Source organism: Aethina tumida, chromosome 2 (assembly GCF_024364675.1).
Source record: "Aethina tumida isolate Nest 87 chromosome 2, icAetTumi1.1, whole genome shotgun sequence".
Taxonomy (NCBI): Eukaryota; Metazoa; Arthropoda; class Insecta; order Coleoptera; family Nitidulidae; genus Aethina; species Aethina tumida.
Window position 1 is genome coordinate 1,693,972 of NC_065436.1, and position 25,151 is coordinate 1,719,122.

Genomic DNA, 25,151 nt, shown 5'->3' on the forward strand with positions numbered 1-25,151 from the left:
CACATTGTTCTTTATTATTGGTATATATAATCACAATCTTTAATTTTCATTACTGATTTGCCATTTCCTGCCTAATTTTTACATATTTTGTCAATAAGAAGAGAACTGTCTTTCCTGAAATCGTCATTCTTCTTTCTCATCACCAATTTACTAAGAAATGGCTTCTTTGGCATTTGATTGATAAGATTTATTCTTTAGAACTATTTCTTGTTTTATCTTGTCATACATTGTTGCATTTTCGACGTTTGCTTCAGAAACAATAAAACTTTCAAAACGTAAATCAATAGTTAAACATCGAATTCAAACAGTTGTATAAATGTGGTAACAGAACGTCCAAAGAATTGAAATGGACTCATACATGTCTAGTTTAATTTCCATTCTTTTAGCACCTATAATTCCTGAAATACTTAAATTTTCAACTATTTTTCTATTGTCAATTGAGTTGATCTCTGCAGGAAGTACCACCTTCACTGTAGTTTAATGAAATATGAGGAGATACCTTCACAGATAGATTACTAAAGTCCTCAATTTTGAGAAATTCATCACATTGTTTTTTATTATTGGTATATATAATCACAATCTTTAATTTTCATTACTGATTTGCCATTTCCTGCCTAATTTTTACATATTTTGTCAATAAGAAGAGAACTGTCTTTCCTGAAATCGTCATTCTTCTTTCTCATCACCAATTTACTAAGAAATGGCTTCTTTGGTATTTAATTGGTAAGATTTACTCTTTAGAACCATTCCTTGTTTTCTCTTGTCTTACATTGTTGTATTTTCGATGTTTGCTTCAAAAACAATAAAACTTTCAAAACGTAAATAAGTAGTTAAACACCGAATTCAAACAGTTATATAAATGTGGTAACAGAACATCCAAAGAATTGAAATGGACTCATACATGTCTAGTTTAATTTCCATTCTTTTAACATCTATAACTTCTGAAATACTTAAATTTTCAGCTATTTTTCTATTGTCAATTGGGTTGATCTCTGCAGGAAGTACCACTTTCACTGTAATTTAATGAATTATGAGAAAATACCTTTACAGATATATTATTAAAGTCCTCAATTTTGAGAAATTCGTCACATTGTTCTTTATTATTAGTATATATAATCACAATCTTTAATTTTCATTTCTGATTTGCTATTTCCTGTCTAATTTTTACCTATTTTGTCAATAAGAAGAGAACTGTCTTTCCTGAAATCGTCTTTCTTCTTTCTCATCACCAAATTACTAAGAAATGGCTTCTTTGGTATTTAATTGGTAAGATTTACTCTTTAGAACCATTCCTTGTTTTCTCTTGTCATACATTGTTGTATTTTCGACGTTTGCTTCAAAAACAATAAATCTTTCAAAACGTAAATCAATAGTTAAACATTGAATTCAAACAGTTATATAAATGTGGTAACAGAACGTCCAAAGAATTGAAATGGACTCATACATGCCTAGTTTAATTTCCATTCTTTTAGCACCTATAACTTCTGAAATATTTAAATTTTCAGCTATTTTTCTATTGTCAATTGAGCTGATCTCTGCAGGGAGTACCACCTTCACTGTAATTTAATGAAATATGAGAAGATACATTTACAGATATATTATTAAAGTCCTCAATTTTGAGAAATTCATCACATTGTTCTTTATTATTGGTATATATAATCACAATCTTTAATTTTCATTACTGATTTGCCATTTCCTGCCTAATTTTTACCTATTTTGTCAATAAGAAGAGAACTGTCTTTCCTGAAATCGTCTTTCTTCTTTCTCATCGCCAAATTACTAAGAAATGGCTTCTTTGGTATTTGATTGATAAGATTTACTCTTTAGAACCATTCCTTTTTCTCTTATGTCATCCACTGTTGTGGACAGTAACAACGACAACTTCTTCAGAAACAATAAAACTCTCAAAATTTAAGTAAAAAATGAAACACCAAATTCAAATAACTAAAAATATATTAAACACAACATTCAAAGTAAATATTTATTTTTGTTCCTCTCCATCTTTAATTTGCACCGGATCTGGTGTTTTTTCAGATAATCGGACCTTATGAACACCCCACCGCAAAACATACAACAATAGGGAAGCGATTTAGCCTGGTGGACCGAAATTAAATGTTTGCTCAGGTCGCCCCTGAACGTGAAGGATTTGTTGCACTCGTTGCACTTGTAGGGCTTCCCGTCGACGTGTCTTAACTGGTTGTCGTTTTTTGATGTGATTTTTCTTCCCAGCTTTTTGTTTTTCAGTTTTTTAATTTTAGGGGCCTCGTTGGACTTGACGTAGTTAAGGATTTTGTCCGTGTTGGCGTAAATGAATTTGCACGTCGACAGAAAGTCTTCGTACATCTGTTGATTGTTGTCTTTGGACTTTTGATTTGAGTTGGGTTCCTCCAAGTTTGGCAACTGCGAAGGACACATCGACAAATATTTGCTGATAGCTTCCAAATCAATGAGTGGTGCCTTTTGTTTTTCATCTGGTGTTAAATTTGTTGATTTAAGATTCTTGACATCCATTTTATTTGTGCAAGTTTCTTTTGAGTGTCCTGAAACAAACAACATAAAAATGTATTAATTTCCTCTAAACTTCAAAGCGTTTTGTTTGTGAAATAAATTCACATCACAAATAAATTGCATTCGTCTTTGTCCCAACATGTTACAGCTCCATAAACTCTTTGAAATTAACTTAAATTCCTGACCTCGTTTGTTTCAATGCAAAATCATAAATGCTCCACTGAAAACTCGACAAAATAACTACATAAATTCAAAGGCGTTATTGAAAGTGGTGTTTATTTAAAATGAAAAAAAAAAGAAAAGTCTGCAAGTGACAACTGAACAACTGTTTACTGAATTGAACAGATAAAACTGCATAAAGTAAAATGAGAAAACTGTTTATTTATTTTATAATTATCATGTTTAATTACAATAAATCAGGGATATTGTTCGAATTATACGAAAGAAACATATTTTTAAGTGATAAATAAAATTTTAGGTTATGAAGGTTATTTCAGCTTTTATTTTATTTAATTTTAGATTATGTATATTATTTCAGATTTTATTTTTACAAATTTGATTTAAATGAAACTATTTTAATATAATATTAATTTGTAAATATAAGTTGATAAATCATAAATTATCACATTTAATTAAATCAAGGATATTGTTCGAAGGATACGAAATAATTATGCTTTTAAGAGGTTAATCTTGTTTAAATATTTAATAACCTAAATTTTAGGTTATGTACATTATTTCAGCTTTTATTTTTACATATTTTATTTGGAGTATTTTTACACTGAAAAGCATTTAAATGAAATAAACAAAATTTTAATTACTTGAAACTGTTTTAATATAATATTAATTTACAAATGTTAGTTGATAAATTATTAATTATCACATTTAATTAAATCAGGGATATTGTTCGAATGATACGAAATAATTATGCTTTTAAGGGGTTAATCTTGTTTAAATATTTAATATCCTAAATTTTAGGTTATGTACATTATTTCAGCTTTTATTTTTACAAATTTTATTTGGAGTATTTGTACACTGAAAAGCATTTAAATGAAATAAACTAATTAACTAACTAATTAAATACTTGAAACTGTATTAATATTTATTTAATATTTTTTTTTATAATTTGATTATATAAATCAATATAAATTGACAAATAAATTATAATAATTTATAAAACTACCAAAATATATATAGAAAAAGTCAGTAATTATATATTAATTTAATTGCAGCGTCCCTTAAAAGTTTACCAAAAATAAACCGACAGCTGCAATAAAAACAAATTAAATTTGTGCATTAATTGGTGTATTCAAATCGTCCAAGCCAACCTGACGAGGGTAGCAAATTGCTCGAAATAAAGGGCGGTTAAATATTTGAGACCGACGCAGCCGGATTAACCCAAAATCCACCGACTTTTTCCGATTGAAAATGAGGGTTTTATCGTCTTACGCCGTCGAATAATAACAATTTTTTCCATCTAATGGAAAACGATACGTCTCAGGTCTCGAATTACGACTCTAATGAACGGTGCACGTTTCCTTTAAGCAAACTACGATTTTCTAAACAGCTTTCCACCCCCCATTATCCCCCTTGCTGATTCGCTTTTTTGCCACCTGGTAATCAGTTTAGTTTCGCTTACCTTTTTTGTATGTGCTAAAGAATTTTGAAATTCTCTTCTCTATAAAATTTAATAGTACACTTTTTGATGGCGTCGAATAAGGAATGATTAAAGGTAAAGGATAAACACACTCAAAGCACTCAAGAAATTCGAAACTGGCAAAAGTTCCTAGTGAAATATTCCAACCCTTAAAACGTTGAAGTCGCTTTGCAGCCACTGACGGGGGGAAAAAATCGCAATTTCACAAAGAGAAATTTAATTAATACGAACCCCTTTGGTAAAACGACCCGAAAGAAAAACAATAATTTTAAATGTATAGAGGAGATGTTACTCCACTATTTTCGTTGGTGTTCAGTTGGATTTAATTAAAACTGATGATTAATTAAAAAATAACTAATATTTGTAATTAAAACAATTTTATGTAATTTAAATGTAAATTAAATGTAAATTAAATGTAAATTAAACATTGTTACTATTACGTATTATAATATTATTACTGAAATATGTAATCAGTGCACTTCATTTTAGAAAATTGGAGGAGATATTACTTCACTAGTTTGTTAATTTACAGTTGGATTTAATTAAAACGGATTATTAATTATGTAGAAACTAATATCTGTAAATTAATGTTATATTAAAATAGTTTCAATCAATTAAAATTTTGTTTATTTCATTTAAATGCTTTTCAGTGTACAAATGCTCCAAATAAAATTTGTGAAAATAAAAGCTGACATAATGTACATAAAATAAAATTTAGGTTATTAAGTATTTAAACAAGAATTACCTCTTAAAAGCATAATTATTTCGTATCATTCCAACAATATCCTTGATTTAATTAAATGTAATAATTAATAATTTATCAACTAATATTTGTGAATTAATATTATATTAAAACAGTTTGATATAATTAAAATTTTGTTTATTTCATTTAAATGCTTTTTAGTGTACAAATACTCCAAATAAAATTTGTAAAAATAAAAGCTGAAATAATGTACATAACCTAAAATTTAGGTTATTAAATATTTAAACAAGATTAACCCCTTAAAAGCATAATTATTTCGTATCATTCGAACAATATCCCTGATTTAATTATATGTGATAATTAATAATTTATCAACTAATATTTGTAAATTAATATTATATTAAAACAGTTTGATGCAATTAAAATTTTGTTTATTTCATTTAAATGCTTTTCAGTGTACAAATACTCCAAATAAAATTAATCAAAATAAAAGCTGAAATAATGTACATAACCCAAATTTTGGTAATTAAATGTTTAAACAATTAATTCCTTATAAGCTTAATAAATTAGAAATATAGATAATATATTATCAATTAATATTTAGAAATAAATATTATAATAAGAGAGTTTATTGTAAAAATATATAAAAATAAAGAGGGGATATTGTTTCATAATTTCAATTAATAATTATAAATGTAATATGATATTAAAACATTTCAAGTAATAAACTTTTTATATTTGTTTGCAATATATATATAATATAAATAATACATAAAATGCAAAATTTATGTACGTTAAATATTTATATAAAATAAATTCATCAAATAAAAGCGTAATAATTAATTTAAAAAATATAATAATAATTATTTTACCCTTTTGTTTGTGCTATTTTAAATTTAATTAAAACTGGAAAATATTAAAATTATTACATATATAAAATGCGAAATGAAGGTTTGAATAATGCACACAATGGAAAAATCAGCCGTATTAAACTTTTTAAACAAAATTCATTGGATGGATACGTATATTGTATTCCTATTTTATACGTTCTGTTGGGTTTAATTTAAACTGATAAATAATAATAAAGTATCAACTGGTATTGATTAATTTAATTTTATGTTGTAATATTGTCTTCGTATAATTAAAATTTTGTTCATTTATGTTTAATTTTATTAATTACTGTAGTAAATATTTATTTTTAATTGGAACCTTCAAATGATTAATTAATTTTAATAATTAATTTTAAAATATTAAAAATGCCAATTAAATGAAAATAATAATTATTAAAACGTAGAAATATTAATGATAAATGTAGTAATATATTATTAATTAAATAATATGAAAAAATTAAACAAAATATTATTTAAACAATTTATTAAATAAATTAAATGATTAATAAAAAAAATAAATCAGTGTTTCAGGTACATAATATAAACATACTCAATAACACATAATGTCATGTTTATGAAATTCGACCATTTCAGTTAATTATTTAATCAAAAATCATCCCCTGAAAACGTAATAAATACACACGTGTAAACAAACATTAATAAAACATTTATAACAAAACAGTAACATACATCACAAACATTGTCCGGGATTAATCTGGTGTTAATTTTTAATATGCCCTAATTGACTCACCGTTTCAATTTGATCCCCGATTTGTACGACGGAACAAACACGAAATGATATATTGTAACTTTTTTCAATTACGTTTTTTAAACGCACAGTCGAATCAATAATAAACTCGTACTTACCTTTCCGGTTATTGGGACGGAAATTGATTGATAAAAATAGAGCCACTCAAAAAAAAAAAAAAATAAAGCCGACCCGATAACGTTAAAGGAGAGGGGGGAAACAAGAGGAAAAATTTGCACGACGGGAGTTTTCCACGGTAAAAGAGGTCATTAGTAGGCAATATTTATGGGGTGAACAACCCGGATCGATGGAAAATAATCTCGAACGTCCCCCCCCCCCTCTCGTCAGATGCATTTTACGGACGCTGCATTTTCCGATTGTTTTCCGGCTTACGGTGTTAAGTTTTAAGCGAAAAATTGAACGGTCACTTCGGATGACCGTGCGGCGATTTTCGTACGACCTGGATGTAAATATTGATCTGTTTTTACCTTGATTTTGTGCGAATGCAAAAGAGGAAACGGAATTTTAATAATTAATTAAATCGTAAGTTGATTAATATGTTTGACGCAAATTTTATATATCATTTAATTTAAGAAATATATGTTAATTATTTAATTAATTTAATGTTCCATGAAATAATTTTCATTTAATTCTTTTTCTAGTTTATTTTTAATATGAGTTCAATTATTTTTTAAAAATTTATGATACTTTAATAAAAATACCTTATATTGATTAATAATTTCATGGACACATATTATTTATTTATTAGATAATTTAATTAAATTGCTCTGAATTTTTAATACGGTTTCATTAAATATATTTATATTAACAATTTACTTAATTTAAGGAAGTTCTATGAATTAATTTACATCTAATTCTTTATTTTTCTAATTTTTTAAATGAATATTCATTAATTTTAATGATTTTTCTGGAAATACACATATTATTTATTTATTAGACAATTTAATTAAATTGTTCTGAATTTTTAATACGGTTTGATTAAAAATATTTATATTAATACTTAATTTAAGGAAGTTCCATGAATCAATTTTCATCTAATTCTTTATTTTATATAGTTTTTCTTAAATTAATTTTAATTAATTTTAATGGTTTTTCTGGAAATAATTTTGTCTTTTTAACATTTTATAATATTTAAATAAAAATATACTATATTAAATTTATTAATATTTTGTACTGTTAATAATTTCATGGACATATAATATTTATTTATTAGACAATTTAATTAAATTGTTCTGAATTTTTAATACGGTTTAATATTTATATTAACTATTTACTTAATTTAAAGAAGTTCCATAAAGTAATTTTCACCTAATTCTTTACTGTTATAGTTTTTTAAATGAATTTTCATTAACTTTAATGATTTTTTTGGAAATAGTTTTGTCTTTTTAATATTTTATAATATTTAAATAAAATATATTGTATTAAATTTATTAATATTTTGTACTGTTAATAATTTCATGGACACATATTATTTATTTATTAGACAATTTAATTAAATTGTTCTGAATTTTAAATAAGGTTTAATTAAAAATATTTATAGTAACTATTTACTTAATTTAAGGAAGTTCCATGAATTAATTTTCCTTTAATTCTTTATTTTTCTAGTTTTTTAAATGAATTTTCATTAATTTTAATGATTTTTCTGGAAATAATTTTGTCTTTTTAATATTTTATACTATTTAAATAAAAATATATTATATTAAATTTATTAATATTGTGTACTGTTAATAATTTCATGGACACATATTATTTATTTATTAGACAATTTAATTAAATTGTTCTGAATTTTAAATAAGGTTTAATTAAAAATATTTATATTAACTATTTACTTAATTTAAAGGAGTTCCATAAAGTAATTTTCACCTAATTCTTTATTTTTCTAGTTTTTTAAATGAATTTTCATTAATTTTAATGATTTTTCTGGATATAATTTTGTCTTTTTAACATTTTATAATATTTAAATAAAAATATATCATATTAAAAATATTAATATATTAAATTTATTAATATTTGTATTATGTTTGAAATTGTTTTGAATTTTTAATATGGTTTAATCAAAAATATGTATATTAACTTTTTACTTAATTTAAAGAATTTCCATGAAGTAATTTTTACTTAATTCTTTATTTTACTAATTTTTTAAATGAATTTTTATTAATTTTAATGATTTTTCTGGAAATAATTTGGCCCTTTTAATATTTTATAATATTTGAATAAAAATATTATATTAAATTTATTATTATTAAAATTTAATTAAATTGTTCTGAATTTTAAATAAGGTTTAATTAAAAATATTTATATTAACAATTTACTTAATTTAAGGAAATTCCATGAATTAATTTTCACCTAATTCTTCATTTTTCTAGTTTTTTAAATGAATTTTCATTAATTTTAATGATTTTTCTGGATATAATTTTGTCTTTTTAATATTTTATAATATTTAAATAAAAATATATTATATTAAATTCATTAATATTTTGTATTGTTAAAAATTTCATGAACACATATTATTTATTTATTAGACAATTTAATTAAAATCTTCTGAATTTTTAATACGGTTTAATTAAAAATATTTATATTAACTATTTACTGAATTTTTATTAACTTTAATGATTTTTCTGGAAAATATCTTGTCTTTTTAATATTTTGTAATATTTAAATACATATACATCATATTAAATTTATTAATATTTTGTACTGTTGATAATTTCATGGTCACATTATTTATTTATTAATATTTATATTATAATAACTATTCACTTAATTTCAAAATTGTCATTAATTTGAATTATTTGTTTAGAAATAACCTTTAATAATTTATAATTTTTAAATAAAAATATAATAAATTTGGTATTATCTTTTAGTGTTAGTAATAAGATAATTAAAAATATATATTACTGTTTAACTACTTAGTTTTGTTTGACACTATTTTTTATTATTAACAATTTTATGGAATATTATTTATTTATTAATTTAATTTAATTAAAATATTATTAATTTTTAGGATAGATTAATTAATAAAAATATATTAAATATTTATGTAATTTTATTATTGAATTCTTAAAAAATCAATAATTAATCATTTAATTAATTTGAATATTTGTTATTTTTTCTGGAAGAAACTTTAATTTTTTAATTGTTTTTTTTTGCTATAATTTTATTTTTTAATTTTATCTACACTGTTTAAAAACTAATTAATTAAGTAAATGACAAATTTTTATTTTCAAAAATATTTTGTTTAATTTTTAGTAAATATATATTTTTTTAATATTTACTATACTTTAAATACTTTAAATTTTTGAATAATATTTCTTATAATTTTAATTAATTAACGTGCCTCAAAATTTTTAAAAATTTTATAATAATTAAAAATATTATTATTTTTTAATTGTTTGTAAATTTTTCTTAATTAATTAAGTTTGTATTTATATATTTCAATAGAAAATTCAACCATAAATAACAGGAGTAAAATAAACAACCGAGTAAACTGTGTAGCACGTTTATCTTGGCCGAATTAAATTAAAGACGGGAACTCGATATGATAACAAAGTTCCGTGTGTCGAGGAAATCCGCTCCAGGAATAACAATTTCGGGTTGAGGGTGAGGATATCGCGGCGATTCATCATGTTTAAACGACAAAAGACACATATCAATTTTGCAAAGCCCCAAATTTACGATACACCCCCTTCGGCCTCGTTAAAATTATAGTGTGCACATGATTAACAACAAAAGTAACACACATTATTATATTATTATTATTATTATTATTATTAGACGTGTTATTTCAGCGGGTTAGTTTGGTTATATGGACACGGGTTTATATTTTAATTAAGCATATGGTGTGTAATAAAGCGACACGTGACGCTCCGATGGCTCCTCTCAATTCGTTTACAGCCCGATAACTTATTGATTCTCCTCTCTGAAGTAAACTATTTCTCCATTCGCAAAAAAAAAAAAACACTTTGATCGATCGCCGACTGAAAAAATCACCGTCGAAGAACTCAGTGTAACAAAAATATCCATTAATACTTTTTTTTTTCGAAAATTCGTTTAAAACTAAAAAAGTATTTAAGATGATTAATTAAAATTAAGAAAATTTTCTTATTTTTTTTTTATTAAAATTGTCATTTTTCAAAATTAATTAAAATTTCATAAAAATAAACTAATCAATTAAAGTCTTTGATAGTATTGAATATTAATTAAAAATTTAATAATCTGTTAAAATTAGAAAAAAATCTAAAATAAAATTAATGTAAGTTGGAAATTTATAAAAAATTTAATAAACATAATTAACCTAATTATTATTAAAAATTATGAGAAAACTAAAATTTCTCAAACATGTTTATTAATTTAAATTAATTAGAAATTCATAAAAACCATCTAATTATCAAAGTTTTTAATAAATTAAGTCAATTAAAATTTTAATAAAGTTTAATGTAATTTTTTAAAAATTATTATTTTCTAATTAAACTTTATTAATTGAAATTTTAATTTAATTAACTTAATTAATATATTTTATAGACTACACAAATTCATAGAAATAAGAATTGTAATAATAATATTTATTATTATAATTATTTCAGTATTTAATATATTATAAAAAATTATAATTATAATTATAAAAAATATATTAATGTAATTAATTAATAAGTTAATTCAATATTTTATAATTTATAATAATTATTAATGGAAAATCAGTAGTTTAACTTTACGGTGCAAATTAAAAATTAACCAGGAACACATAAAAAACCGATTAAAACTTAATAAATGTCAATTAAAATTTTAATAAAGATTAATGTAATTTTTTAATTAAACTTGATTAATTGAAATTTTAATTTAGTTTAATAAGTTTAACTTAATTAATATATTTTATAGACTACACAAATTCATAGAAATAACAATTATAATAATAATAATATTTATTATTATAATTATTTCAGTATTTAATATATTATAAAAAATAATATTAATGTAATTAATTAATAAGTTAATTCAATATTTTATAATTTATAATAATTATTAATGGAAAATCAGTAGTTTAACTTTACGGTGCAAATTAAAAATTAACCAGGAACACATAAAAAACCGATTAAAACTTAATAAATGTCAATTAAAATTTTAATAAAGATTAATGTAATTTTTTAAAAATTATTATTTTCTAATTAAACTTGATTAATTGAAATTTTAATTTAATTTAATAAGTTTAACTTAATTAATATATTTTATAGACTACACAAATTCATAGAAATAACAATTATAATAATAATAATATTTATTATTATAATTATTTCAGTATTTAATATATTATAAAAAATAATATTAATGTAATTAATTAATAAGTTAATTCAATATTTTATAATTTATAATAATTATTAATGGAAAATCAGTCGTTTAACTTTACGGTGAAAATTAAAAATTAACCAGGAACACATAAAAAACCGATTAAAACTTAATAAATGTCAATTAAAATTTTAATAAAGATTAATGTAATTTTTTAAAAATTATTATTTTCTAATTAAATTTGATTAATTGAAATTTTAATTTAATTTAATAAGTTTAACTTAATTAATATATTTTATAGACTACACAAATTCATAGAAATAACAATTATAATAATAATAATATTTATTATTATAATTATTTCAGTATTTAATATATTATAAAATATAATATTAATGTAATTAATTAATAAGTTAATTCAATATTTTATAATTTATAATAATTATTAATGGAAAATCAGTCGTTTAACTTTACGGTGGAAATTAAAAATTAACCAGGAACACATAAAAAAACCGATTAAAACTTACCCTCAACCGAGGGCCAATCTAATTGGATAACTTTGTAGATTCTCCCTAATTTTTTTTATTTTTTTATTTTTTTTTTTTTCTATTCTGGACGATTTACGATTCAATTTTTGTTGACTTTTCGGGGCCCGGTTGTTGTTCGGAAAGTTGCAATTAAATTTTCACGCCACTTTAAATAGGAAAACCTTCGCAGAATTATAATTTCCAAACGGCGAAATGAGTTACGTTGTAATTTGTTTCTTCGGTGTCAAAGTTTCGTGAGGAAAACTTCAAAGAATTCGTTAATGTGTTTTAATTCTCTTCAATAAACTTGAAAGTTTTGAACACGGTTTAGTTCATATCTTTGTTTTAATAGAATTTGGCTGAGTAATATAATAATAAGTTGATGAGTTAATGGAGGGAAATGGGGGAATGGACACAATTATTTTGTATTTTGTACAAAAAACATTTAAAAACAGTTACAGCACCACAATGGCTGTAACCTATGTAATAATTACTGCATGTTTTGCTGAATTGGGGGAGGATTTATGAACGGCCGAATTCTCTGTGTGTTCCTTCCCATTGTCTTCCCCAATGCGTGTTCCATTTGAAAAATGGGAAAACGGCGTTCGTGCCACAAAGTACAATCCCTTTCAAAGTATTCCACGGTAACTAACGAGCAACACGGTCCACATGAAATTAAAAACGCACTTAAAATTGGTTCAATATCGCCGAAAGGCTTAACGGGAATTTGCGATGTCCGATCGTTATTAAAAATCTCTTTGTCTGGACTCCGCTTTGTGTGTCCGGAGGATATCAATTCGTTCGTTGTTCTGTGCCACTGTCGGAATGGAATTTGATAAATTCGTCGGGGGATGATTGGAATGCTGTCGCAAAATATTGACGTTTTCAGGTAAAATAATCCGATGAATTTATGAATTATAATTCGGTCAATCAATCGTCATTTATTACCAATCAACTATTTTTTAATTCATTCAAATTGGAATTAATAAAACACCATTTGAAATAATTTTTTAATGACAAAAAATATATTCTTCAATAACTTCACACAGTTTAATTATTGAGGAACACGGACATCGAAGCTTTGTTAAGAAAATAACGGATTTCAGTCGCACCAATCGAATAAATCACATTCCGGCCAATTAATCAGCGTTAATGAGGCCACCGAAAACGGCAGTTTATATAAATTTTAATCGAACGCCATAATAATTTATCGACTGGCCATTTCATTAAGTTCGCACCAAATAAACTGATTGATTCGCATTCGAAGTCGACGGACCGATAACGTTTCAACGTGGCCGTTCGTGACCGGTTTTGTTTCTCGTCGAATTCAATTAGATGCTTATGGGAATTGATGGTGTGTTAATTACATTGTCTTTTTTTTTTTAAATTTGAGGTCGACGACTTTCCTGCTTTTGTTATCTTTGCAGTGGCGATGACTATTTGCAGGATTTTTTTAATCTACAAATATTTTTTTTCTAAAATTTCTTATATATAAATAAATAAATAAATAAATAAACAAACAAAGAAATAAATAAATATTGAATTTTTTTAAATTACATTAAAATACATTAAATTATTATATTAAATTACATTAAATTCTTTAAATTGCATTAAATTATCACAATAAATTATTTAAAATTAATTGAAATTATATTAAATTATATGAGATTGTATTAAATTACATTAAATTGGGATATATTACACTAAATTACACAAAAATACATTAAATTATTATATTAAATTATTTTAAATTAGGATATATTACACTAAATTTAAATATATTAAATAAATTAATTTTATATTAAGTCATATTAAATTAGTATGTATATTACACTAAACTACATTAAAATGCGACAAATTACATTAAATTACATTAAGTTACATTAAATTACATTAAATTACATTAAAATATTGCAATATAATATATTAACTAACTTATTATCAAATTACACTTAATTAAGTAAATTACACTGAGTTACATTAATGTGTGATAAACATATTAAATTGAACTAAATTATTTTAAATTAAGTGTATTAATTAAATTGCATTAAAATACATTAAATTGTAACGAAATACAAATCAAATACATCAAATTACGTTAAAGTTAGTTAGTTCAATTTAATATGATTTATCACACTTTAATGTAACTCAGTGTAATTTACTTAATTTAAAGTAAATTACACTGAGTTACATTAAAGTGTGATAAATCATATTAAATTGAACTAAATTATTTTAAATTAAGTATATTAATTAAATTAAATAAAAGAGTATGAAAATACATCAAATTGCATTAAAATACATTAAATTGTAATGAAATACAAATCAAATATATCAAATTACGTTAAAGTCTGATAAATCATATTAAATTGAACTAAATTATTTTAAATTAAGTATATTAATTAAATTAAATAAAAGAGTATGAAAATACATCAAATTGCATTAAAATACATTAAATTGTAATGAAATACAACTCAAATATATCAAATTACGTTAAAGTTAGTTAGTTCAATTTAAAATGATTTATCACACTTTAATGTAACTCAGTGTAATTTACTTAATTTAAAGTAAATTACACTTTAATGTAACTCAGTGTAATTTACTTAATTTAAAGTAAATGACACTGAGTGTAATTTACTTTATTTAAAGTAAATTACACTGAGTTACATTAAAGTGTGATAAATCATATTAAATTGAACTAAATTATTTTAAATTAAGTATATTAATTAAATTAAATAAAAGAGTATTAAAATACATCAAATTACATTAAAATACATTAAATTGTAATGAAATACAAATCAAATATATCAAATTACGTTATTTTAAATTAAGTATATTAATTAAATTAAATAAAAGAGTATTAAAATACATCAAATTGCATTAAAATACATTAAATTGTAATGAAATACAAATCAAATATATCAAATTACGTTATTTTAAATTAAATATATTAATTAAATTAAATAAAAGAGTATTAAAATACATCAAATTGCATTAAAATACATTAAATTGTAATGAAATACAAATCAAATATATCAAATTACGTTATTTTAAATTAAGTATATTAATTAAATTAAATAAAAGAGTATTAAAATACTTCAAATTGCATTAAAATACATCAAATTACATTAAATTAAGTAAATTACACTGAGTTACATTAAAGTGTGATAAATCATATTAAATTGAACTAAATTATTGTAAATTAAGTCTATAAAATTACATAAGAGTACATTAAAATACATCAAATTATATTAAATTACATTAAAATAATTAAATTAATTACATTAAAGTGTGATAAATCATATTAAATTGAACTAAATTATTTTAAATTAAGTGTATTAATTAAATTATATAAAAGTATATTAAAATACATCAAATTACATTAAATTACATTAAAATACATTAAATTACAATAAATTACATTAAAGTACATTAAATTACATTAGATTTAGTAAATTACACTAAATTGCTTCAAATTATATGAAATTACATGAAATTATATTAAAATATATTAAATTACATTAAATTTAATATAACTTAATTGATTAGTTTTATTTAAAAATTTGAAACGTTATTTTAGACCCCTAAATCATTACTGAAAAAGGGACGAAGAAGTTTCTAAATTCGTGATTGTCTTTATAAAATAAATGAACCCATTTCCATATTAAATTATTCATTATTCAATAAAAATTTTAATAATAATTACGTAATTATGAGATCCGTGATGAGTTTTTCCTTAATTGACGTCTTGTTGACGCCGTCACCGTAACAGCTTCACGCCGGATTAAATTTCCGACGTAGCAGCAAGTTGAATGTTTGCCGTTGGGGCCGCAACACGTAATCCCCGGGATTTAACCGATGACAACGGGCTAATTTGTATAATCGATTGCCGCCCCGAAGGTACCCTCAAAAATCTGCACACCCTCGTTTCGCGGTGTTAAAATAAATTGTTTCGCCAAGGCTAATTTGTTAATAACACCCCATAACTCATGGATAAACAAAACAACCAACGGGGGTTGAACTGGTTGAAACAGAAGGGTATCGACATCTCATTAAAATTCCCATTCGTTCCATACATGTTATGGATATGTGGTGCGTTAAGATAATTATGATTTGATGGCACAAAATGGAATTACGTACTGCACTGTTTAGACGTAATGCAAACGCGGTCGTTAAAATCGCATTTTCCGGATGCGAACTTTCGAAACTTGTTACCGTTTCCGGGTCAAATTTAAACATCTAAGATGGGTCAGTTTTTAACTTGAATTAGTCTGTATTAATTAAACAAACCAACAAAATTATTTTTTTCTTTTTGGAGTTGGACAACAATGTGAAATTAATTTAGTTTATCCTAAAATAGATTTTAAAATAAAACGATAAATATAAAATAGACAACGAAATAAAATTAGGTAACGTTGTTTGTAAAATTCCCTGTATATATTCCTGTTCAGCTTATCCTGAAATAGAACTTTTTAAGGACGTACTGACGTACATCGAAGCAATCCTCTTGATCTATTAATTCATTGTATGACTAAGGGCCGTTCGAACGTTCGACATCAACTCAAGTAAACGGGAATTGAACGAAGGAACGTGGAATAAATGACGTGGATGGTACACGTGAAAATGCACGTGAGCTTGTTGAATCTTTTATCAAGATGTTGTACACGAATAAGAAAAAAAACAGGACGTAAGAAGTTTTATTCTTCTCCTACAATGAAAATTTATTTAAAATCTCTTTGTTTTCTTACAGTTGTTAACAGTAAATTAGTTATGCTTCTGAGTAAATATATACATTTAGGAAAAATAAATAAAACAAATAAAATATAATTAAAAATATCTTAAAGATTATTAGATTTGACGACAAAAAATTAAATAATTATTAAAAAATTATATAAATTCAATTTAAATTTACATTTTGTTGAATTAAAATTATTTAAGCATATTTAATTTAATTATTATATTTATTAATTAATAATTTATAAAATTTACTAAAAATTATTAAAAAATTGGATAAAAATTATTGTTATCATATAAATATATAATAAAAAATTTATCAAAATTAATAATTTTAAAATTAATTAAAATTAAAATCCTAATTAATTATAAGTGTTTATAAAAACTGTTAAAATTCTTAAAAATATTGAAAATTCAAAAATTTGAAAAAATTATATTCAAAATTCAAATTTCGCAAAAAAATGTATTAAGAATTTATAAAATTTAGTAAATACAAACTATAAAATTATCAAATTAAACAAAAAAATTAAATCATTGATTTAAAATTAAAAATAATAAAATTTTTAATATGAATTAAAAATTATATATTTAATATAAATTAAATAAAAATTAAAATATAATAAAATACTTAATATTACAATTAAAAAAATTAATTAATAATTAAGCAAATAATAAAATATTTAATTTAAGTAAGAAAAAAAAAATTTATTAATAGTATAAAATAAAATATAATCAAAATTAAATAAAAATTAAAATATTTAGTATAAAATTTAAAATTTAATAAAATATATTAATTTAAAAAAAGTAAAATATAATAAAATATTTAATTTAAAATTAATAAAATTATATATTTAATAAAAATAAAAATATTTAATATAAAATTTAATTATAATAAAATATTAAATTAAAATAAAATAAATAAAACATTTAATATAAAATTAAAAAAATATGAAATATTTAATATTTGTTAAAAAAAAATATTATATTAAAATAAAATGTTTAATATAAGTTAAAAAATCAAATATTTGAATTAAACTAAATAAAAATATTTAATATTAAAATTAAAAAAAATAAATAAGAAAATATTTAATTTAAATAAAAAAGGTAAAATGTAATAAAATATTAAATTTAAAATTAAGAATTTAATAAAATATTTAAATAAAATAAAATATATATTTAATAAAAAAATTAAAAATATAATAAAATTTAAACCAAAAAGTAAATTATTTACATATGTATATATATATATATAAAAATTAAAAAAATAAAAAATATTTCATTTAAATTATAACAAAAATTATAAAATATTTAATTTAAATTAAGAAAAAATTAAATATTTAGTTTAAATTTACAAAAAAATAAAAATAAAATATTATAAAATATTTAATTTAAAAGGTAATAAATTTTTTACTTAAAATAAAATAAAGTTTTTAATTTAAATTAAATAAAAATTAAAATATTTAATAAAAAAAAATAAAAATATAATAAAATATTTAATTTATTTCAGAAAAAATAAAATATTCAATTCAAAATTAAAAAAAAAATATATAAAATATTTAATATAACTTAAATAAATATATTAATATTTAATAAAAATAAAAATAATTAATATAAAATTTAAATATATAATAAAATATTTAATTTAAATAAAAAAAATATTTACATGTATATAAATTAAAAATATAACAATATATATATATATATATATATATATATATATATATATATATATATATATATATATATATATGTAAAAAAAATATGTAATTTAAATTAATAAAATATTAAAACATTTAATTTAATATTCCAACTTTTAAAATTTAGTATTTTATTTTATATTTTTTTGTTTTTCTTTTATAATTAGATTACCAATTTGTTTTTAATTTATTTTTATTTGAATTTGTCTTATTAAATTTAATTTTCTTATTTCAACTTTTTAAATATTATAAATTTAATTTATTAATTCCATTTTTTGATTTTAAATCTAATGTTTAAAATTTGGTTTATCAATTTTAGTTGTTTAAATTGTTTTAATTTCAATTTTTTCTTTAATTTAATTAACTAATTAACATATTAAATATAATTTTTTTTTTAATTTTTTAATTATTGTAAATTTTATTTGTTAATTTGTTACTTATTTTAAATTTAATTTATTAATTATCATTTTTAAATGTTTAAAATTAATTTTAAAATATTAATTATATTCTAAATTAATTTATTATAAATTAATACATTAATATTTATATTTATAATATAATATTATATAAAAAACAATATATAATTACAAAATATTTACTTTTTAAAATATTGATTTGAACATTTCAAACATAAATTTATCTTTTACAAAATACATAATTTAAGTAAAGTATAATTAAAATGGAATATTATCATTTTACCTTTTACATGTACTTTAGTGTTATCGTGAGCCGTTTAAACAAAGATTAATAATAAATTCATTCAACTAAATGATTGAGGAACAAGCACACGTTAGACACTCATTTCAGGTTTCGGCTTCAGAGCTTCGAGCTAACGAAGTAAAATCCATCGTTTATTTAATTTCCTCATTAAATTATCAAGTGTAGTGCTCCACGGCAATTACACGCCTGATAAGCAATTTACGAAATTAGACGACCCCCAATTATTTTCTCTCCGGCAAATTGCAATTGTAATCAAATAACTTGAAACCCATACATCGTAATTTTAGGCTACGCCAACCGAGAGAAAAATTATAACGTGCTGAAACTACGGCTGAAACAAGTTAATTAACGGCACCGCTGTTTGTTTCAGACATGCATCCACACTCGGTCACCATCACCAACTAAAATGATCAACCTTCAGGCGTCAGCACAAGTAAATCGTTCAGATGTGAGTCTGATATAGTTTCAGCACTGCATCACAGTTTTAAGGGGCACTTTCCCATTCTACACTTCGCACACGTCTTCTTACAACCAGCAAAAAACTGAACCAACATGTCTGACTACGAGAGAATAAGATTGGTGACTTTGGGAGGAGCAGGCGTTGGAAAGAGCTGCATCATCAAGAGGTTTCTCACGAACACCTACTCCGACAAGTACAGGAGCACAGTCGAGGATTTATATAACAGGTAAACGTTCCCTAATTAATCCTTTATTCAGGGAGTAATTACGAAATCCAAAACGGGATTTGTTAAAGCCCAACAACAACAACATAAATGTAAAGTTTACGTTTGATGTTTGCTGCACCTTTTACGTTCAATTCAACGTAAAATAAAAAGCGCAGCTCGTGCACAAATTGGCAAGTTTCTGATCGAAATCTCCCGATGGAAAGTTCCCGAAAACAAACACTGGAACTGGAGTTAAATAAACGGAAACGTTTTAATGGACACGCGTCCGAAGTTTTAATAGTTTGTACAACTTCGCCATTTGATCGGATTTAAATTGCAATGAGTTTACAAATTTCAATTTCACGAGCTAAGGTAATGTTCTCTTCGGTGTTTTTTAAGTTGACGTGGGTGTGGAGGACTCAGTTTGTCACAGCTAAGTACTGGTGTATTAAGAATATACTCCAGATTTGTTACTTAGACTCAAATTCCCTTCCATTGGACGAAGAATAGCTGAATCTTTAAATATTTTCATCATTTGAGTCATTTTCTAGACTAGTTATTGAATTACAACCATTCCAAGTCCTGGAAGACCAAGAACTGATGAAAAATGAAACAGTTATGTCAGAAAGAGTTGTTAATTCAATATTGGACATAATGGATGCATTTTTTCTTCTGCCAATTACTTTTCTTCCCAGAAAATGACAGAGAAAGAAGTTATTAAAGCTTCAAGAACAAGAAAATTATTCCTGGTTACTGCATCAAGTTGAAGTTGCAGCAGTCAAATCAGCTTCAAAGTCACCTTCATTTGTCTTTGCCTTTTTCTGTCAACATCTAAGCTTCTTATCAGATGTTGGGATTGATGGGTTGACATGTTTGTGACCAAATAAACAACACAAGGCAACAGCCATTTTTATTCCAATGATTTGTCAACTGTTCCTGGATAAATTTTGAGTGTAGAATCCAACACAGCCTATATTCATTGTTTTATTCTTAACTTATTACTATTAATGTTGGGACCAGCTACCAACTAATGAAGAAGCAACGAAAACACTATTTCCAAATAGTTCCACAAGTAATTCATTCAAAAAGATTCCTTTCGTTTAATCTATGATGAAAATATTTGAAGGAATTTGTTATATCAGCTTCAAAGTTACCTTCATTTGTCTTTTCCTTTTTCTGTCACATCTTAGCTTTTTATCAGATGTTGGGTTTGATGAGAGTTGACATGTTTGTGACCAAATAAACAACACAAGGCAACAGCCATTTTTATTCCAATGATTTGTCAACTGTTCCTGGATAAATTTTGAGTGTAGAATCCAACACAGCCTATATTCATTGTTTTATTCTTAACTTATTACTATTAATGTTGGGACCAGCTACCAACTAATGAAGAAGCAACGAAAACACTATTTCCAAATAGTTCCACAAGTAATTCATTCAAAAAGATTCCTTTCGTTTAATCTATGATGAAAATATTTGAAGGAATTTGTTATATCAGCTTCAAAGTTACCTTCATTTGTCTTTTCCTTTTTCTGTCAACATTTTAGCTTTTCATCAGATGTTGGGTTTGATGAAAGTTGACATGTTTGTGACCAAATAAACAACACAAGGCAACAGCCATTTTTATTCCAATGATTTGTCAACTGTTCCTGGATAAATTTTGAGTGTAGAATCCAACACAGCCTATATTCATTGTTTTATTCTTAACTTATTACTATTACTGTTGGGACCAGCTACCAACTAATGAAGAAGCAACGAAAACACTATTTCACAATAGTTCCACAAGTAATTCATTCAAATAGATTCCTTTCGTTTAATCTATGATGAAAATATTTGAAGGAATTTGTTATATCAGCTTCAAGGTTACCTTCATTTGTCTTTTCCTTTTTCTGTCAACATCTTAGCTTTTTATCAGATGTTGGGTTTGATGGGAGTTGACATGTTTGTGACCAAATAAACAACACAAGGCATCAGCCATTTTTATTCCAATGATTTGTCAACTGTTCCTGGATAAATTTTGAGTGTAGAATCCAACATAGCCTATATTCAACATTTTATTCTTAACTTATTACTATTAATGTTGGGACCAGCTATCAACTAATGAAGAAGCAACGAAAACCCTATTTCACAATAGTTCCACAAGTAATTCATTCAAATAGAATCCTTTCGTTTAATCTATGATGAAAATATTTGAAGGAATTTGTTATATCAGCTTCAAAGTTACCTACATTTGTCTTTTCCTTTTTCTGTCAACATCTTAGCTTTTTATCAGATGTTGGATTTGATGAAAGTTGACATGTTTGTGACCAAATAAACAACACAAGGCAACAGCCATTTTTATTCTAATGATTTGTCAACTGTTCCTGGATGAATTTTGAGTATAGAATCCAACATAGCCTATTATTCATCGTTTTATTCATAACTTATTACTATTATTGTTGGGATTAGCTACCAGCTAATTAAGAAGCAACGAAAACACTATTTCTAAATAGTTCCACAAGTAATTCATTCAAATAGATTCCTTTAGTTTAATCTATGATGAAAACATTTGAAGGAATTTGTTAAATCAGCTTCAAAGTCACCTCCATTAGTCCCTTCCTTTGTCTGTCAACACCAGATGTTTGATTTGATAAGAATTGACATGTTCCTGAATAAATTTTGAGTGTATAATCTCAATCTAGACTATAACTATTGGGACCAGCTACCAGCTAATGAAGAAACAACTAATTTTTATTTTTTTTTTTTGTTGTTCAGTGTTTACTGATTGAAATTGAGCACATCTAATGTTTCAGGGAGTACGACTTAGGCCACACGACCCTGAAGGTGGACATCCTGGACACGGCGGGCGACATGCAGTTCCCGGCGATGCGTAAACTGTGCATCGCCACTGCGCACGCCTTCCTCCTGGTCTACGCGGTCACGTCGGCCCCCTCGTTCGACGCCATTAAGCAATGCTTCGAGGAGATCAAGGAACAGAGGGCGGACTTCCAGGAGATACCGATCGTCTTCGCCGGCAACAAGCTGGACTTGACCAGCACCCATCGGGAGATCAGCAAGGAGGACGTGTCCGAGTGGGTCCACTGCGAACTCCCCAAGTTGAGGTACACAATGTAGACAATGTGTCCGGCGTAAATTCCCGTTAAAACAACCCGTAAAGTTTTCAGCAAATTGGATTTTACGACGTGACCATGTTGCCGGTCTCACTTCTCCGTATCTTGTTAACCCAGATCTTGCTTATTCATTGGCTCAGTTTATGGTGAAGTGTTTTAGGGCTTAAATATTTTTATGCACCTCAATTTTAACCATAATTGTAAGTTATTTAAACACAAACTCTGTTCGTGTAACCTTCGAGGTACAAGATACAGCGAGTTCAGTTGAAGCCACTTACCAGATTGGAATCCGACGATTAATTTAAATAAACCGTCCGTTTATCCAAAACGTTCATTCTCCATTCGTATTACTGATTAAACAAGAATGGTATTTAGTGGATTCCTACAGCAAACAAAAAATTGTTTCTTTGCCGAATTCAATTTAAATTCGTCTAGATAACAAAGTAAAACAGACAAACAATTTACACAGTTCATGGGTTTGAAGTAAAACAGACGGTTTCTAATTATTGTTCATGTTTTATTTATGTATGAAAAGGTTTGAGCATTGAAATTCTGACCCCAATCACGTTTTGTTGTTCGTGGCAAAATTTCTCTTTACTCATTAATGTCAGTTTTGTTTTATTGAAGGGAAGAAATTAAAATTTGGTCTTATTTCAAGTAACAAAAATGACTGATGTAGTTTGGACAGTAATTTTATCAAGTGCAACTCAGCTTTTTTATCTGTTCCAAAGGATCCTAAAGTAAAATTGATGTTTCCATATTCAGTTTACCCATTTTAATTAAAATATCTTCTCCTTTTGTCCTTTTGTCTCCATCTTTTGGTCCTCTTTCCTCTTATTGTACACGTTTGCTCACACTCACAAAGACATGAAACATTAATGATGAAGCTTAATAAATAAATGTTCACGTCTGGTAAAAGTTTCACACGAAAGGGTTTCCTGGAACGGCAACAATTGATGTTTACACTGAAGCCATCTAATCTCGACACCGATTGGACAAATAATGCGAATTCGATCGGGTCGCATCTCCGTCGAAAAGCCGTGAAAACTTGTTGGGAAACTTTCCGCAGTTTCTCCCTTTAATTGTCTTCTATAAATACCCCGATCTTTCGATGTTGAAACACCCATATTCAATCAATTAAATATATTTTTTATTATTAAAATTTATTATATTTATTCCTGTTTTAAATAAAAAATAAATTGTTTTATTTCTCATTTATTGCTAAACGTCCAGATTCACGTCTTTGGATCTCTTGTACGCAATCAAAAGGGGAAATGATGGAATGGACGTTGAAATTTGTCAAATATTATATTTAAAAAAATGGCGAATGCGCCACATATGTTAATTTTGGTGGATGCGCATAATGAATTGACAATTAATCGATGTGAGGTTGTCTAAATATTGCTCATCAATCCAATTTCGGTTATTAATTATATTATTGTTTTATTAAAATTAAAAATTTCATTTTAAAATCGACCAATTTCTAAAAATCATTATTAATACCAATTTCTGTCATTAATTATGTTATTTTATTACTAAAATTGAAACTTTCATCTTAAAATCAACAAATTTTTAAATTAAAATTGAATTGTTTTATTATTAACTAAGAAAAATACAAATTGTATTTCTTTTTTCTTCTCTAAATCATAATTATTCCTGTTAAAAATAGTCAAGTTTTTAACAGGAATAAATTGTTTTATTAACTAAGAAAACTACATTTTTTTTTCTTTTTTCTTCTCTATTTAATTCAATTTCTGACATTAATTATATTATTTTATCATTAAAATTAAAATTTTCTTTTTAGCAGGAATAAATTTTAATTTTAATAATAAAAAATATATTTAATGACAGAAATTGGTTTTAATTATGATTTAGAGAAGGAAAAAGAAATACAATT

General features: G+C 24.0%; 2 protein-coding genes across 2 annotated transcripts in view; one reads left to right on the forward strand and one right to left on the reverse strand.

Annotated features, from left to right (window-relative positions):
* LOC109603988 (GTP-binding protein Di-Ras2) overlaps positions 1–25,151 on the forward strand; it is a 60,721-nt gene that overhangs the window by 32,593 nt on the left and 2,977 nt on the right. The window contains exons 2-3 of the mRNA XM_049962749.1: positions 19,850–20,165; positions 22,937–23,245. Of these exons, the coding sequence (XP_049818706.1) occupies positions 20,032–20,165; positions 22,937–23,245 (443 nt within the window). The 5' untranslated portion in view covers positions 19,850–20,031. The remainder of the gene's footprint in view (positions 1–19,849; positions 20,166–22,936; positions 23,246–25,151) is intronic.
* On the reverse strand, positions 1,936–6,569 carry LOC109603989 (zinc finger protein 791). The gene is made up of 2 exons (XM_020020499.2): positions 6,507–6,569; positions 1,936–2,540 (listed from the first exon to the last, which is right to left on the reverse strand). The coding sequence occupies exon 2, from the start codon at positions 2,509–2,511 to the stop codon at positions 1,969–1,971; it is 543 nt and encodes a 180-aa protein (XP_019876058.1). The 5' UTR covers positions 2,512–2,540; positions 6,507–6,569; the 3' UTR covers positions 1,936–1,968.

Excerpts from the sequence above, each read along its gene's own strand:
- LOC109603989 (XM_020020499.2), bottom strand. The coding sequence starts at position 2,511 with ATGGATGTCAAGAATCTTAAATCAACAAATTTAACACCAGATGAAAAA.